The sequence below is a fragment of the Dipodomys ordii genome, unplaced genomic scaffold (assembly GCF_000151885.1).
Source record: "Dipodomys ordii isolate 6190 unplaced genomic scaffold, Dord_2.0 Scaffold8, whole genome shotgun sequence".
NCBI classification, from domain to species: domain Eukaryota; kingdom Metazoa; phylum Chordata; class Mammalia; order Rodentia; family Heteromyidae; genus Dipodomys; species Dipodomys ordii.
Genome location: NW_012267224.1, coordinates 25,000,503 through 25,018,177, shown reverse-complemented (window position 1 = coordinate 25,018,177; position 17,675 = coordinate 25,000,503). Strand labels below are relative to the sequence as shown.

At 39.9% G+C, this 17,675-nt stretch overlaps 1 protein-coding gene across 1 annotated transcript; it reads left to right on the top strand.

The window, feature by feature from the left end:
* The first annotated feature begins 3,987 nt into the window (after window positions 1–3,987).
* On the top strand, window positions 3,988–16,486 carry Sgcb (sarcoglycan, beta (43kDa dystrophin-associated glycoprotein)). Its single transcript, XM_013008949.1, has 6 exons — window positions 3,988–4,039; window positions 6,365–6,574; window positions 9,847–10,032; window positions 11,286–11,477; window positions 11,737–11,868; window positions 15,363–16,486. Exons 1-6 carry the CDS (start codon window positions 4,004–4,006, stop codon window positions 15,561–15,563), a joined length of 957 nt encoding a protein of 318 aa, XP_012864403.1. The 5' UTR covers window positions 3,988–4,003; the 3' UTR covers window positions 15,564–16,486.
* The last annotated feature ends 1,189 nt before the right edge of the window (window positions 16,487–17,675 follow it).

The window sequence follows — 17,675 nt, the reverse complement described above, 5'->3', positions numbered from 1 at the left end:
GTAACACTACTAGGACTTAAGTGTGTTCCCCAAAGTGGTAGGTCAGAAGCACACAGCAGCAAAAGAGGATGTCTAAGAGTTGATTAGATAATCAGAGCTCTGTTCTCATAAATGGATTTATGCCATTATCTTTAAGGAGTAAATTATTTTGAAAGTGTGTTTTGGATAAAAGGATGAGCATAGCTCCCTACCTTTCTTGCTCTCCTGCCTCTCTCACCCTTCTGCCTTTCACCACTGGATAATTCAGCAAAAGACTTTTACCAGGTACAGCCCTTGACTTTGGACTTTCCAGTCTCTAGAACTGTAAAAAATAAATCCCTGCTCCTTATGCACTCAGAGAAGTTCAACAGCACAAAGTGTACCAAGCACTTCCCAAAGACCTAGCCACATTTCAAAGGCTTGGCTCCCAAAGCTATCACTTTGGAGTTCAGAATTTTAACATGTGGATTGATAGGGGAAGGACACAATTATTCAGCTTACACTTAAAAAGATCTGCGTTTCACATTCAAAGACTACATTCAAGTGTACTGAAAGGTATGACTTCTATACATCTTTTGGAGGACACAGTACAATCTACTACAGAGTCAATGAAGGGATAAATGTCTTTATGTTCTGACTTATACTGCAGCCTAGCAAGGTCTGCTTGTGCTTCCAAATGCTTAATAATATCCATCTGGCAAAACAGAACTAAGGCTGAATTCATCATGTGGCAGGAAACTCAAAGACTTTTGTGTCAGATGAACTCTGACAATCCTAGTTCTGCACTAGATGAAAACCTAGGTTAAAAGTCATTTAACCTTTGTGAGCCTTGATTAGTAAAATGTAGACCTATCTCATAAGACTTCTGGAAGAATTGTCAGGCACACAGTGACCTCCAAGTATTATTATTTCAGAGACAAAATCTAGAAGATAAAACAATTCAGAATGATTCACACTGAAGTTGTGGTTGTGTGAATGAACCAGATCTCTTTTTTTTTTGTCCAGTCCTGGGACTTGAACTCAGGACCTGGGCACTGTCCCTGAGCTTCTTTTGCTCAAGGCTAGCATTCTACCACTTGAGTCACAGCACTACTTCCAGCTTTTTTTTCTGTTTATGTAGTGCTGAGGAATCGAACTCAAGGCTTCGTGCATGCTAGGCAAGCACTCTACCACTAAGCCACACTCCCAGCCCTGGATCTCTAATAAAAAGGCAGAAATTGGCATCAATGAGAATAATGGGATGTCCTGTCAGCAATGGAAATTAGCAATAGGAGTCTAAGGAAAAATGGTTTGCATATAGCAAAGGGGCATTTGGCTTCAAAAAGTCAGGTATTGTAGTACCTAAATGGAGAGAGGTTGGTAAAATCAAGCAGGGATGCTAGACAGTTAAAAGTGCCATTACTGTGCCAGACACTCAGGATAAAGGGGGTGAGGGTTGAGACGAAGGGGTGAGGGTTGAGACAAAGGCCTTTAACAGATGTCCTGAAGGATAGGAGCAGAATAAAGGCCAGAGCACCTAAAATACCCCATGAAAGCCTCAAAGTTTTGAAGAGAATATAATATTGGGATAGATTCTTCAGGATGAGCAAAAGTTTGTCTACCAGAGAAAAAGAGAGACTCCAGGCTTAGGGATAGAAGTAAAGCACAGAAATTAAATACTACCTTACCAGATCTGGAAACAGAAATTCGGAATCAGTCAAAAGCCCAGTTAATCTAATAAATGTGATCAGTGCTAGATTGCTAACACAAAAGCATACCATCTCCTCCCGAAGCCTTGAGGTATAATTTATAGTCAACCTGATTAAAATACAAGTTTGTCCTAGCAACCAAGGTTGGAACAAGCCTTAAGGTGGGTGTCAGGTGATTCCAGTATTTGGCAAAGGACCTATGTGGAGATTGATGATCAGTTAAGTACTTACCCAAGGAGAACAGTCTGCACCTATTCTAGGTGACTCTATATCACACAGAACAGCAGCCTTAAGCTGAGTTTATAAAACAATCTTCATATGAAGTACTCCATTTTGAATATAAGTGCAAAACCAGAATGACAGCACATCTTTTTATAAAGTAACCTGTCATCTGCTAGAACACCATAATGTACAAACTGATCATTTATGTCAACAAATAATTCTCTATGTATCAAATCACATCAAAACCACTAGACACATGAACTTACCAATTACACTAGATATTACACACTCACTTGGGACTAGGAAAGGAGGAGCACTGACTGACCTGTCATCTGGTCACCTGCCACAAGCCGGACCCAATAAAACTGCTGAAGTGAAGGACCTCTACCTCTGTCTCTGGGCTCCAGATGGAGTGCCCATGACACACAGCCCCCTTCAAATCAACATTAGAAATGGCTGCTGCCTGGACCTGCATTTGACAACTGTGCTTTGAGGGGTGAACCTGCAGTTCCTAAAACTTACCTGGTCCCCTCCAGAGATATTTCCTTGTGTTGGTATCAGTTCTTATCTCTGAGTTCAGTACAGCCCCTCTGAACACTATAGCTTCTTTAACCCTTCCACAGACATTCGGTGACCTGTACACTGTTATTGTGTGAAATGTTGAATATATAATCTGAGGACCAATATTAGGAAAGAATTGACAAAAGAAACCTGCCAATGATTCATGGCTATCAAGTGAACTCAGTGGTATTTGGCAAATAAAGCCAATGAAATTGATGTAGCATGTGGCTTTGTTAATATTCAATACATTCTGACATTGTTAAAGGATACAAGCACCTCAGTCTGTGTTTCTGCTGTAGCTCACAACATGACTTTTGCCAAAATCAGGGGAAGAGAATGAAAACAAGACTAGAAGGCATTTTACAGACTGTGACAGACTAAGTTAAACTTCACAGCAGAGCAATGAAATAAGCCTTTTGGTTTTCCAAAAGTAAAATTTACCTTGTTCCAGAAGAAAGGAAGTTTCCTGCTGAGTTAGAGAGCCCTGGGGCCTGACGGTGCTTTCTAGAAGTCATTCACTGCATGAACACCTTTTGAATCCTGGTTGAATCTCACTTCACTATATTTCCTTTCAGCTGAAAATATATATTGGATCATATTCACAAGGAACAACCAAATTGTACTCAAGTTACTAGCACCAATGGTGGCTTCTTTGTGTGCAGTAAATGTCTGTGAAGTTAAGCTCCATTAACACTTTCCCACACTGTACTGACAAGCCGCCCCTATATAGTACAGGAAAACACCTCCGCCACCAGCAGACTTCAGAAGCCCTCCAAAGTTAAGCAGCGGTCCCGCACGCTGAGAGTGTTTTCAAGATGTTAGCTAATCCTAACTGTTGACTTCTGTCTCCTCAACCCCATCCTCCCGCGGAGGCCTCTCCACACCACAGCCAAGGAGGTCCGGGCCTAGGAAGCCTTGAGAACTTCCCAGCTCAGGATGTCCCCAACCCTGGGGGCCGGGCCACAGAGGAGAGGTACGCTCTGTATTTTCAAGGGACTCTGGGAGCGGCCCGCGGGCTCTTGTCTTCCCCAGCCCCTGATGGTTCACCTACCTGAAGACGATGACCAGAAGTGGCCAGAAACTCCCTCGGGCAGAGGGATGAGGTTGTGGACAAGGATGGGGCCGTCATGCAAAGAGAGGGCGGGGATAAAGCGGGTGAGGATGGGGCGGAGTTGTGGGAATGGGCGGGGCCTTGTGTGGGAGGGGCCTGCGTGACCACGAGGGGCGGGGCCTGAGGAAGGAGGCGGGGGCAATGCGGGCATGGGTGGGGCAGAGGTGTGATCAGGGGCGGGGCAAGCAGAGGCCTGGGCAAGGCAAGTAGCTGGGTGAGGGTTGAGTGGGTGGGGGCGGAGGTGTAAGAAAGAGGTGGGGCTTGGCTGAGACTGGGGGCGGATGGAGGTGGAACTAGTGAGAGCGGGAAAGAAGTGAGGAGCAGGCGCACTTGCAAATCAGGGGCGGAGCCAGGCCCGGAAGGCGTGGCGTGCCTTACAGTGGGGCGGGATCTCCTCAGCGGCGGCGGCGGCGGCGGCGGCGGCGGCGGCAGACGCGGGAAGATGGCGGCAGCGGCGGCGGCGGCGGCGGCCGAGCAGGTCTGTAAGTCCCGCCGTGGACAAGGACGGGGAAGCATGGGAGAGGCCAGGTCTTGCCCGTGGGACCGACTGACCGTAGGCTTTCGTAGACCGGGACTCCAAGGCCGGCGGGGGGGGGCCGGGTTCCGCAAGGCAGAACGGCAGGAGCTGTCCGCAGCCGGGATGCTGCCCTAGGCCGGGAGAGCTGCCGGGCGGCCCGGGAGAGCGAGCCAGCCGCGGGCCTCGGCGGGGCCGAGCGGGGGGTCGCCGTCCCTGCGGCCCAGGCAGCGGGGTCAGGCTGGACGGGCCAGGCCGGGCCCAGCCCCGCGCTCCGCGGAGAGGCGGATAAAAATAACCCGGGCCCCCGCCCGAGGCTCGGCCGACTCCGCGAGGAGCCGTCAGCTGCTGCTGGGTGTGGCGCTGGGGGGCCCCCGCCTGCGGCCCGCCCAGACCGCCCCTCCCTCGCCACTCCTCGGAGATCTAGTTACCCGAGCCAAACTCTTGTCCAGTGCATGTTGAGCCCGTGCTTTAAATACGTTGTCGGTTTGTAACAGCCGTTTTAGAGATTGTTTCCAGGAAAAAAAAATGCATCAAGGTATATTTATGCATGCCTATCCATGCTCGTGTGCGCGCAGGTGCATGCACTGTTGGGCGCGATTTATGTTGATGAAAGTAAGTTTCATAATCCCTTTTCAAGTGATTTTTTTTTAAAATAAGGAGTAGGATCGTTTCTCTGGATAAAGCCTCATTCGTCATGGTTTGAAAAGCAGACACGCGCCGAGTCGTCAATATTCTGTTTGACCTTGGGAAAGATTTTTCTAAGTGATTGACATTTCAGAGGCCATTTATTCAATAGTGATTTCCTGCTTCGTGAAAGATCTTGTCTTTCGTATTGTACTGGTCTTCTCTGAAATCTTTTATCTTTACCCTGTGTTAGTCAACTTTCGGTTGCTATAACCAATACCTGAGATAATCAACTTACAGGAGGAAAACTGTTTGTTTGTTTGTTTTGGCTTACACAAGTTTCAGAGTTCCCAATCCATCAGTAATTTCTCCAATGGTTTTAGGCCTGGTGGGAATGTGTGATAGAACAAAATTGCTCAGTTATGGCTAGAGAAAGAGAGAAATAGGAGCAGGAGGACCCACTTTCCCCTCCAAGAGTCTACTTTCAGTTACTGAGAGACATCCCACTAGGCCTATCTCCCAGTTATAGTTGTGTGCTGAGCAGCAAACCTGTACCACGTGATCCTTTGGGGGACACTTAAGAAATCTAAACTACAGCAATTCACCTTGGCTTTTTCTACCCTCTGCTATTATACATGCAAATCTTTTCCAAGTTAGAGGAGGGGTGATTTAAATCACAGCCTTTCTCTGACAGTTAATTCTGCATCTTTAATTGTCTCTTTCCTTTTGCAACCTTTTGGACATGAGCATAGAGGTACACATACTAGTATCAGAGCTGTCTGTTCCCTTCTTACCAATTTATCAAAAAATCATCTTTGACAATCATGAAGGTACTTTTGTTTTCACGTGTGCTCGTACCAGGACTTGACCTCAGAGGATAGCCACTGTCCCTTAGCTTTTTGCTCAAGGGTGATGTTCTACCACTTGTGTCACACATCTACTTCTGGCTTTTTGGTGGTTAATTGGAGATAAGAGGCTCACAGACTTTTCTGTCCCAAGCTGACTTTGAATTGTGCTCCTCAGATCTCAGCCGCCAGAGTAGCTAGGATTACAGGCCTGAGCCACTGGCTCTGACAACAAACATGAAGTTACTTTTTTAAAATGGTACTGTAATCTCTGTACAATATCTCATTATATCTCATTTTCCAGTATTTTTGCACATTTAAGGTTCCCTGAAACTAACTATATTCTTAGCTCTTCTCTTCCTTTTATCCTATTTTTCCCAGTGATGTGGTCTCATAGTTACAATATGCTCTAGGCTCAGGATTCCCAAATCTGTATGCTGGTTCAGAATGACCAGCAAACTGTGTCAACCATTCCAAATTCTTCCTATATAAATGAAAAAATACATTTAAGTAAAAATATATAATTAATAAAAACTATAGTGTACATACTATAGTGTCAGTTGTGTCTAGAAATGAACTGTACACATTACTGACAGTAGGTCTATTGAAAGCAAAGAGGAAATACATGTTATCAGTCACCCAAAGGGTCTGTGTGCCATCCTTCTACGCTCATTAATGTCCTTACTTGAAACCACAACTCAATGTAACCTTCGGGTTTTCAGTGGGACATTCACCAGTTCAGCTGCTTCATTATGAATTTGAGCCTCATGAATGCATTAAAAAGAGTGGTTGTTGTTCCATTTTGCTTGATTTTTAGCAGAGTTCCAATGGGCCTGTAAAGAAATCCATGCGAGAGAAGGCTGTTGAGAGAAGAAATGTCAACAAAGAGCACAACAGTAACTTTAAAGCCGGGTATATTCCAATTGATGAAGATCGGCTGCATAAAACCGGATTGAGGGGGAGAAAAGGCAACCTAGCCATCTGTGTGATTGTCCTCCTGTTTATCCTGGCTGTCATCAATCTAGTTGTGAGTATATGAGGCAAAATATTCTTTTTTTGACTACCATGAGGAATTTTCATCTTTTTTTTTTAACAGTGATAATTTGAACTTTGTTTCTATAACTTCTTTTGGGACCATCTTATATTCTGCTTTTAATTTATACATGTGTATTTTCTATTGGATTTAGTTAATACTTTATATAATAAAAACTAAAAAGCTTCTGTCTCCAACACTGCAAAAATAAGTAAATAAAAGATACATTTTTAAATTTTAAACCTAGTAGACTAATATTATGAATTAATCTCACTTAGAAAAAATGTTGGTTGGTTCTTCCCTTTAAAGGATGTGACTATTAGTAAAGATAAAGTTGTAATAGAGAAAAACTTTGTCATGATTTTATTACCTCTTCTAAAAATAATGTTTTCTGTTTTTATTCAGCATTTCCTACAGTCAGTATTTCCTTTTCAGATTTTAAACTTGTAAACTTTTTGATGGTAAAAGTTTGTACTTTGTAGTCATAGTCCCTTTTTTTAAAAAGGGAAAAGTTTGTACTTTGTAGTCATAAGTGCCTTTTTTTAAAAAGGGAAAAGATATGCTAGGCTGTTGCATACAGAGGTTGTGGACTTGGCATGTCACCATTTCCAAAGATATACTCCTTTTTTTGTGCCAGTACCAGGGCTTGAACTTGGGGCCTGGGCACTGACCCTTACTTCCAACTTTTTGCTGATAATTGGAGATAGCGTCTCATGGATTTTCCTGCCCAGGCTGGCTTCAAACAGCAATCCTCAGATCTTAGCCTGCTGAGTCACTAGTATTATAGTAGATGCTTTTGAATCTGAGGTTGTGATCTCTAAAAGTTGATTTTGAAACCCTCTTCTGTATGTGTAGATCAATATTTTCAGATTGGATTTCAATGTGGAGCAGCTTGAAAAGTGATTCCATTTATTTTATTTGTTCTAATGCTTTCTAGCCAACCTTTCTATTTTATGTTTATCTAAAACTCATTTGTCTATGCTTTCACTAAAATAAGAACTGTTTCTATAGATTTCATAGTACTATAAACAGCCTTGTATTCTGAATTTATTTTATCAATGTGTTTTATAAGAGACTCCTGGGTATAAAACGTCAGAACAAAGACATTTCTATCCTTTTTTAAGGATTTTCTTAAAAAGGTTATCCTAATGTAACAATGTCAAGAAATACAAGTATCTTTGAAGACTAAACCATAATATTTGAAGACAAAAGAGGAGAGATCTGGCAAATAACTTCACAGTGTGTTGCGGAAGGGTTGTGGGCTGTGTTGATGAGTAGCCTTAGGAATTGGAAGTGCCTGGAAAGGCAAGAGTAGTCAGGAACTGAAACAGGACTTTGGAAATTCTGATAGTCAGATGCCCATGCTGCCCCACTTCTAGGCAGCACGTAGGAAGCTTCCCCTCCAAACCCCATCCCAAATCGGTGAGAGTCAGAATACCCAAGAGCAGGTAGAGTTCTTTCTGCCTGATGCAAAGGACAACAGGGTGGGTTGTAGGTTAATCTGAAGGCGGAGCACTGAAGCTCCATTTCCAGCTCGCCCTTGTCCTCATCCTCTACCTCCAGCTCCCCTGACAGCAGGCAGGAGATAGAGGAGCTCTCAGGAGGACTGAGGCACCTATAGAAAACAGGTGATGGTTGTCAGATTTAGCAGGTGCCCATGAAAAAGCCCACTGTTGTTCCCTATTGTAAAGCAGGCCGTTCACAAGCCCCACCCACACACAGAGAATTGTCCACGCATTTTTATTACCTCACTGTTAAGTATGAACACTCAGCAAGGCATCAATAGATTTTTTTTGAGAAATGATAGAAACCAAAGTATCCAAATTGGATTTTCCCTTTAGAAAAAGGAACGAATGACAGAAAATCTAAAATCAGCATCTTCAGAGAAATAGAGGATATTATGCCCATGAAACCAGAATAACATGCCATTTAAAAGAAGTGATTAAGGAAATAAGGAAGAACTCATATAAATAGGCAAGAGAGGGAAGAAAGGAAAGGGGAAGAGAAAGAGGGAGGGAAATAATAGGCAGTGGGAGACACTGGAAGATAAATAGTAAGAGATCTTCCAGAAGGTTCAACAAAATTAGAGAATCTGGGAGCTTTCTGTTTATAGGAGATTCTGAAAGTTCAGGTGGAAGAAACATTGGAGAGAGTTATCAAATGAAATGAAGAAATTTTTCTAGATCAGATTGAAAACTATTATTTGAGGTCCAACATAATACATTAAAATAGTCTCATATCCAGACCATTACTATGAAATCTAAGAAAACCCAGAATAGTGGTAAATTTCCAAGTCTTCTAGGTTGGAGAAATACAGTCTGCATATAAAGAATGGACAATCAAAATGTTATCAGACTCTCAGATGTAGCATTGAAAACCTAATGACCATAAAGTAATGGCTTGATGTTCAAAAAATAATCATTCAAGACTTTAAATTTATACTTAGCCACACTGTCAGATGTCAGAGATTAAGGATATGTTCTTGCCATGCATATGTTCCAAAACATTTTATTCCTCATGCATTGTTTCAAAGGAGCCTTAGTTTTCTATCCAGAGAAAACCAGGAAAGTTAAAAAGACAAAGATTTAGGCAACTGGTTATTTTACACAGGAGAAAGAAGGAAGTTCCAATGTGAAAGTGAAGGAAAAATTCAGTTATACCTGTGCAGGAGCCTAATGGAGCTAAATGGCAGTGGAAAGATGGGGACTCCAGAAAGATTAGCTGAAAGAGAAAAATAAAATAATTATGTTGGGCCAGGAATGTGGCTTATTGGCAGAGTGCCTAGCATGGGTTCAACTTTTCAGTACTACATAAACAGAAAAACCCAAAGTAGAGCTGTGGCTGAAGTGGTAGAGTGTTAGCCTTGAACAAAAGAAGCTCAGGGATAGTGCCCAAGCCCTGAGTTCAAGCCCCAGGACTGGCAAAAAAAAGAAAAGAAAAAGGAATATATTATTTGAGAAGTTTAGACTTAAAGATCATTTTAGCTTAGTGCTGGTGGCTCATGCCTGCATTCCTAGCTACTCAGGAGGCTGAGATCTGAGGCTCATGGTTAAAAGCCAGCCTGGGCAAGAAAGTCCATGAGACTCATCTCCAAATAATCACCTTGCGTAATACATCTTATCAGTAGAAAATCAATTGATGTTCATCTCACTGATAAAATACTTTTGAACACTTCTAATGTCTTGGCCCTTGTCTTTTCTATTTGCTTCCCAGGTGTGCCAAGTATACACTGCCTGTTAACAGTGAACTTGGATGCTCTTTTTCAGATAACTCTTGTCATCTGGGCTGTGATTCGCATTGGACCAAATGGCTGTGACAGCATGGAGTTCCATGAAAGTGGTCTTCTTCGATTTAAACAAGTATCTGACATGGGAGTTATTCATCCTCTTTATAAGAGTACAGTAGGAGGAAGGCGAAATGAAAACTTGGTCATCACTGGCAACAACCAGCCTGTAAGTCACCATATCATCTGAAGTATAATGTGAATAGAAGCAAAGCATTAGAAAACAATTTTTGGAAAAATCTGGACTTGAGTACTAGAACTATATGTCTTCCGCTAGGAAAAAAATTATATACATATGTTCATCATTGTATTAGTTGTCATAAATATTCATCATTTGCTAACATTGCTGTTTTCATAATCTATTAAAAATAGATGCTTTCTAGATCACATTCAGTGGTATCCTTGACAGATGCAATTTGATGTCATTATACAGAAGTATTTAAAATAGATAGAATATTCTTTTCTCTTACATCTGAGGAAAGCATTGCAAAAGCATCTTCCTAGGTTAGAAAACCCTGTTTTGGGGCTGGGAAGGTGGCTCAGTGGTAGAGCGCTTGCCTTGCAAGCCTGAGGCCCTGGATTCAATTCCTCAGCACCACATAAGCAAAAGAAAAAAAAAAGCCAGAAGTGGCGCTGTGGCTCAAGTGGTAGAGCACTCGCCTTGAGCTGAAGAGCTGAGGGACAGCGCCCAGGCCCAGAGTTCAAGCCCCATGACCGGACCCAAAAAAAAAAAACCCCTGTTTTTAAATGAGACTCTAAATGATAACCAGCCACTGTACTCAGTGGCAAGCCAGGATAAGTAACTGCTATCACATAGGAATTTTTTTTTTAATTTCATCCTGGGGCTTGAGCACTGTGCTCAAAGCTAGTGCTCTACCCCTTGATCAACAGCTCCACTTCTGGCTTTTTTTGGTGCTTAATTGGAGATAGTCTCACAGACTTTCCTGTCTGGACTGGCATCACACTACAATCCTCAGATCTCAGCCTCCTGAGCAGCTAGAATTACAGATGTGAGCCATCAGTGCCCAGCCTCACGTAGGCTTTTAACTGAGTAAAATCTCAAGCAAGTGTTCTTACCTCCTCCCCTGGCCATCTTAGTTACTGACCTATGTTCTCCTATCAGTACTTTTGGGCTCTTATATAAGCAAATAAGCATGTAAGCCTTCACTTTAAAGAACTCTTCTCCAAAGTGATTGGAGCTATAATTTAAAATATTTGAAGTTGTCTTATTGTAGTTTTTAAAAATAATGTTCATAAAAAAAAAAGGAAATGGTAGAGTGCTCGCCTTGAGCTGAAGAGCTGAGGGACAGCACCCAGGCCCAGAGTTCAAGCCCCACGACCGACAAAAAAAAATAATAATAATGTTCATGAATCTGAGATGCCATATTCTTTGAAAATTTGTAATAAAGTGTTTTTCTGAAGATTGTTTTTCAGCAAGGGACAACAAAACTCAGTGTAGAAAAGAACAAAACTTCTATCACAAGTGACATTGGAATGCAGTTTTTCGACCCCAGGACTCAAAATATCTTGTTCAGCACAGACTATGAAACTCATGAGTTTCATTTGCCAAGCGGAGTGAAGAGTTTGAACGTTCAAAAAGCATCTACTGAAAGGGTATGATTTGTTTTCTTCTTTTTATGAATAAAAGAGAATTGTTGCCTAAAATTATAAAGTGAGAGGAGAGTTTTACCATTTTTACTGGCATAAAAGAATGTGTTCTGGAAAGGGTTAGTACTAGACCTGTCATTACTAGCTTGTGTGAGAATTATCACTTATCTAGAGCATGTCTTTTCAAAGCTTATTTCTCTATCTATGATAATAATTCACACATTAATTTAGAAATTTTTCTCAGTATTTCTTTTTTAATTTCTAGATTACCAGCAATGCTACCAGTGATTTAAATATAAAAGTTGATGGGCGTGCTATTGTGCGTGGAAATGAAGGAGTATTCATCATGGGAAAAACCATTGAATTTCACATGGGTGGAAACATGGAATTAAAAGCTGTGAGTAGGGGCTAGGAAGGTGGCTCAGTGGTAGAGTGCTTGCTTTGCATGCATGAGGCCCTGGATTTGATTCCTGAGCACCACATAAGCAAAAAGAAAAAAGCCGGAAATGGCGCTGTGGCTCAAGTGGTAGAGCACTAGCTTTGAGCTGAAGAGCTGAGTGACAGCGCCAGGCCCCACAACCGGACCCCAAAAAAAAAAAAAAAAGCTGTGAGTATTTACTTATTTTAAAAATTTAGGAGAATACTAAATTCTTGAATAGATAAGTTCATATATTGCAATTATTAAAAGTGAGTATATTTTTCCATCCTGGAGAAATATTCAAAATATATTATGTAGTGAAAGAATTATAAATCAATTTGTGAAATATATTAATTTTTATTTTTCAGGACATATATATTTATAATAACCTAAAAGACTTGTCAAAAATGTCAGTAATATTTATTCATTTTAAAATCACAAAAGTAAAATCCAAAAATTTTAAAAGAGAATTCTGAAAGATAAGACTATGCCCTGAAGTTGTTGTTTTAAATAAAGATTTTTCATATTCTTTTCTGTTTCATATCTAATGATATGAAAAAACAATTAGTAAATATATAAAATATGTTTGTATTTAGCCATGTATTAATTTAAAAGGAAAAATATCTCTGCCTTTATTGGTGTTGTTGAAAGTGAAATATTCTTTATGTTGCACAAATTACATCTGAATTTAGCAGGTTCCATACCTACTTTGTACAAGAGAGACATAAGTCTAAACATTTTATACCCTTCCCAATTCTGGTCAAAACACATTTATTTGAAATGCCTTTCTTTGGGCAAATGCTGTATACAACATATCTAAAGCTAATTAGAGATGTCCTTGCCAAGCATTAGCCCCTTAGCCTAAGGTTAGAAGTAATTCTTCCTTTTGTAAAAAAATTCAGTTTTACAGTTCTTACAAATAATTAGTGAAGTAGTCACTTCCATTTCATAAACAGCAGAGACTTCCATCTCTAAATTATAATGATGAACCAGTGTGGCTCTTGTCAGTTCTACATCAGTGCTAAGCAGTTTGTCACTTGCATTGTATATGAAGCCATTGTTCTGAGAGATGTGTGGATAAACAGCCTGACCAGGGACCAGGGCTGCTATCTGCACTAGAAATTAGCAACAGTTCTGTGCCGTTTGCATAGAGACTATGGAAAGTTTTCTAAACCTTTCATTCTTTCCACAGGAAGATTCTCATGCCATTCTACCTTGTTCTTAACAAGAGAAATGTTAAAATATGGAAATACACATATACATATACTATTAAGGGAAAAGGAGCCAGAATTGAAAAGAGACTTAGTTTTATAACTCAGCTAATACCAATAGTGAAAGTATATAAGCTAATCATTAGAAGAGTTTTATCAAGCTACTTTTTAAATTTTATTTTTTACATTTTCTTTTTAATTGACTTGCAGTGTACATATTTATGAAGTGTAATGTGTGATATTTTAATCTGTAGCTACAATGTACAATGATCAGATGTGAATCTTAAATCATCTTAAATATTTATCTTTGTGGTGAGAACATTCAAAATTTTTCATCACCAAAACAGTAGTATTCACCATAGTCATCCTGCTGTGCAAGACTAAAGAAAGTGAAACTCAGTGACCACAAGATGGCAGCACTGGAACAAAATTTGAAAAATAGACCCTTAAGAATTACATTTATTCTACACAGATTTATTCCTAAACTGAAAATTTGGATTAGGAATTCTCAGCCACTGAAGTTTATGAAATATTCCAAAGTACAAAGGCTGAAATCTAAATTATGGTCCCAGTCATTTCTGATAAAGGGTATTCAACTTGGACTACCACTACATAATAAGTGAATCAATTCTACTGCTTTATAACCTACTTTCTCTAATTCCTGTAAACATCGTGAGTTAGCTGATGACTGCCTTAGAGCTGCTGCCTGAACCTTTCCACTGAACTACTATTCACTCACCCAATTGCCTGCTTACCTGTCTCCTTCCATACCTAACAGGTGTCTGAAATCTAACAGGCCTAAATCTAAAACCTCAATAGCCCTTATAGCCCAGGCTGGCCTAAAACTCCTAATCTTCTCCCAACTGCTAGGATTACAGACTTCTAGATTATAAATGTGTACTTGTAATTTGCCACCATTCCTGGCTCAGAGTGACCAGTTAAAAAGATCTCACTTTATTTATTTGAACCTCTAAATGGCTTCCAATCCAATTTCAAATAAAATTCAAAATCCATTCCCTGGATGTAGAGCTATGGTTCCTAGTTATTTCTTTGTCTCTTGTTACAGTTACACCAGATGTCCCCCTTATTCTCATTGCTGCATCCATACTGGCCCCGTACCATGCCTAGAAAACCAGGCACATACTGTGGAGCCTTGGCATGCATTGTTTCCTCTGCACAGAGCACCCTTCCCCAGTTACCTACATATCCTGCTCCTTCACTTCTCCCAGTTCCTGTTGGATATGACCTCATCAGAAAGACCCTCCCTGACAACCCTCTGGAAAATGGAATCCCCCCAGCCTTTCTCTGCGTATAACCATGTTTTATTTTTCCCCATAGCATTTGTCCCATCCAGTGTTCTATATGTTTCTACACGTTCATCTGTTTATTATCTGCTTCCATCCCATTCAACATCAGCTATATCAGAACTTAGATTTTACTTAACCTATTTACTAGTGTACCCTACAGTTAGAATTGACACATAGTAGGTACTTGATAATATTTGTTAAATGAATGAAAGGAAGAAAGGGGAGAAGGAAGAAGAAAACAGGTTGGTACTACCTAAAAAGACAGTATTAAGGATCTGCAATCCTGTCTAAGGAGTAAGGTTTGAAACCAGCTTGGGCAGCAGAAAAGTCTGCAAGAGACTTCATCTCCACTTAACCAGCAAATAGCTGGACTGGAGGCATGGCTCAAATGGTAGAATGCAAGCTGAGCAAGCTCAAAGCCCTGAGTTCAAGCCCCAGTACTGGCACACCAAAAAAAAAGAAAGAAAGAAAAAAATAGTTACTTGAGCAGTGAGCTTGAAAAAGAGAACCTCCAGGCTGTGTTCTTTGAGTGGCTGCCTTCTAAATTATTAACTTATTTCTATCCATTAAAATTAATTTCCTCTAAGATAGTCTTCTCATTTTCACAAATTTATCAACTAGTAACTTAATTCTCTTAGAAGTTAGCAAGGGAAAATGATCTGAGACTTCATCAACAACACTTTTTTAATACACTTAGGAGTCGGATGTCATTTTAACTAGTAATTATAAGTTAGGTGCTGTTTTGTTGACATACAGTAAGGACAGAATGAGTCGCAGAGTCATCAGTTGAATCTTGATACTAGTTTTGGTTTTTGTTGTCAGCTGTGCTTGATTTTGGTCATGACATTACTCTCTCACTTCTTTTCTTGTTAACATTCCAGTAAGTTTTGTTGGTTACCTTTGTTGTGTAGATATTTGTGAAGGTAAATAAATCATATCATTATCCTCCCCACAGGAAAACAGCATCATCCTAAATGGGACTGTGATGGTCAGCACAAGCCGTCTACCAAGTTCGTCCAGTGGAGAGCAGCCAGTGGGTGACTGGGTGCGCTTCAAGCTCTGCATGTGTGCTGACGGGACACTCTTCAAGGTGCAAGTAACCAACCACAACATGGGCTGCCAGATCTCAGACAATCCTTGTGGAAACACACATTAGAAGAACTCTAGAGGTTGTCAGTATATTCATATCTTGCCTTTTTAAAAAATATGCATGCAAATCATGTTTTTACAGAGTTTGTGATAACTCGTAATTATTTTACCTGGAGGTCACTACTGTATTATGTAGTCTCCTTAATTAAAACATTTTTCAGTGCCTGAATTCTAATAGATTTTATTAAGTTGCACTGGTCTTCAAAAGATAGTTCTTTAAGTAACTTAGTTAATAAAATTAATCTTTAAAGAAGTATTTTTTTAAATTTTATTATCCTTTATCTAAAAGATAAAGGGCTGAAACAAACTAGTTAGACTCATCATCAGTCAGCTTTTGGGGATAGACCCTAAGAGACATTTAAAAGATAGTCCATCAATGGTCCATGCTGTTTTGGCTGCTAAAAGGGAAGATGCACATTAATCTTGTGCATTAATCTTGAGCCATACCCTTCCATGCAAGTGAAGTCATTAAGGAATCTAATACATGTAAGATCCTGTTCTGCAATATATTGTTTATTTGAAATAATGGTTAATATTAAGTGCTCACAAAGTGTTAGACACTAAAACACTAACCACTAAAACACAATGATAGCTGCCATTCGCTGAGCACCTTACGGTTCCTAGATAGTGTCCTAGGCATTGCATGTTTAAAATCTAATTTGCACTGCAGTTGTAAAGTAGGTGTTACTGTTCGATCTTTTCCCATTAGGGAACTGAGGAACAGAGAAGTTAATTTGTCTCACAGCACATCGTAGATATGGGATTTCAAATGTCATCTTCTTTTATAATCTGTACTAATTTTCAATTATTTAAACCTCCTGAAAGATTGAATAAAAAGACTAAACTTAGCTAAGCAGGTAATAAGTAATAATCAAACAACAACAAAAAAAAAAAACCCTGTGCTATTCTAACAGTAAAATTCATGTCAGACAAAAAAAAAACCCACCAATCACTATTAGACTTAAAATATTCAGTGGGAAGATCTAATTGGACTTTTTACCCATTTTCTACACAGTTGTCCTCTGCATACAAGTACCTGAGTGGGTTAAAGAGATACCAGGATATTTATAGCCCAGTGGAAAGTGAGGAGGCAGTGGGTCCAGATAAGCTCTGTTGTCCTGGAATGATAGGATGCATTTACTTCTGTGTGCCACACAACTATCACCCTGTTAAATATGCCCTGTGCACCAGGATGCACTGGACCAAAGGTTGCTAATACAGGAGATAATGCACATAATTTGGGGGGGCTGGGGGGGTCATGGGGCTTGAACACAGGACCTAGGTGCTGTCCCTCAGCTCTTTTGCTCAAAGCTAGCACTCTACCAGTTTTAGCCACAATGCCACTTCCAGTTTTTGAGTGGTTAATTGGGGATAAGAGTCTCACAGAGATTTTTTCTGCCCAGGCTGGCTTCAAACCACAGTCCTCAGATCTTAGTCTCCTGAATAGCTAGGATTATAGGCATGAGCCACCAGCACCTGGTGCAAGTAATTTTTAAATAAGTATAAGACTATCTCTGCCTCTAATATTATTATCTCATTGTAATTATTTATAACTCTTAAATCAGTTTAATTTTAATGTATTTCCTATTTTATTTGAGAGGAACTCTGGCATTAAGATACATGGAAAATCAAAGACTAGGATCCCAAAGTAGGTTGGTGTAAAATAGGAAGTAGGGATGTAGCAGAAACCCAACTGCACCAAAATGTAACCACATTCTGTTATAGTCACTTGAAACTCTTAAGAAAATCAATACAAAATGCAATTCATATTCAATATTGTCATGATTGGCTCTGATAGGAAAACCAGATACCTAAAAGATTATAAAGTCAAAAAGTTATATTGAAAAAAAGGAATTGACTAACACTGAGTGCAGTCTTTAAATGGAAAGGGAGAAAGCCTTTTGACCTCTGAGTATTATTAATTATAGCAGTATGTGAACCATTTGGATATATTCAGTATCATTAATATCTGAATGATGCTCAGAAAACTAAGTCAATAGAATTTTTGTTTAGACTTTTAAATTGTGCATTTGTTACTGTTCTATTTAAATTGCTTTGGGAATTTCAGTAAATATTTTTTACTAAAACTATATAACACTATATTACAAAATATTATTTA

Excerpts from the sequence above, each read along its gene's own strand:
- Sgcb (XM_013008949.1), top strand. The coding sequence starts at position 4,004 with ATGGCGGCAGCGGCGGCGGCGGCGGCGGCCGAGCAG. Across the intron at positions 4,040-6,364 it reads CGGCGGCGGCGGCCGAGCAG|CAGAGTTCCAATGGGCCTGT; the intron begins GTCTGTAAGTCC and ends CTTGATTTTTAG. Across the intron at positions 11,478-11,736 it reads AAAAAGCATCTACTGAAAGG|ATTACCAGCAATGCTACCAG; the intron begins GTATGATTTGTT and ends TTTAATTTCTAG.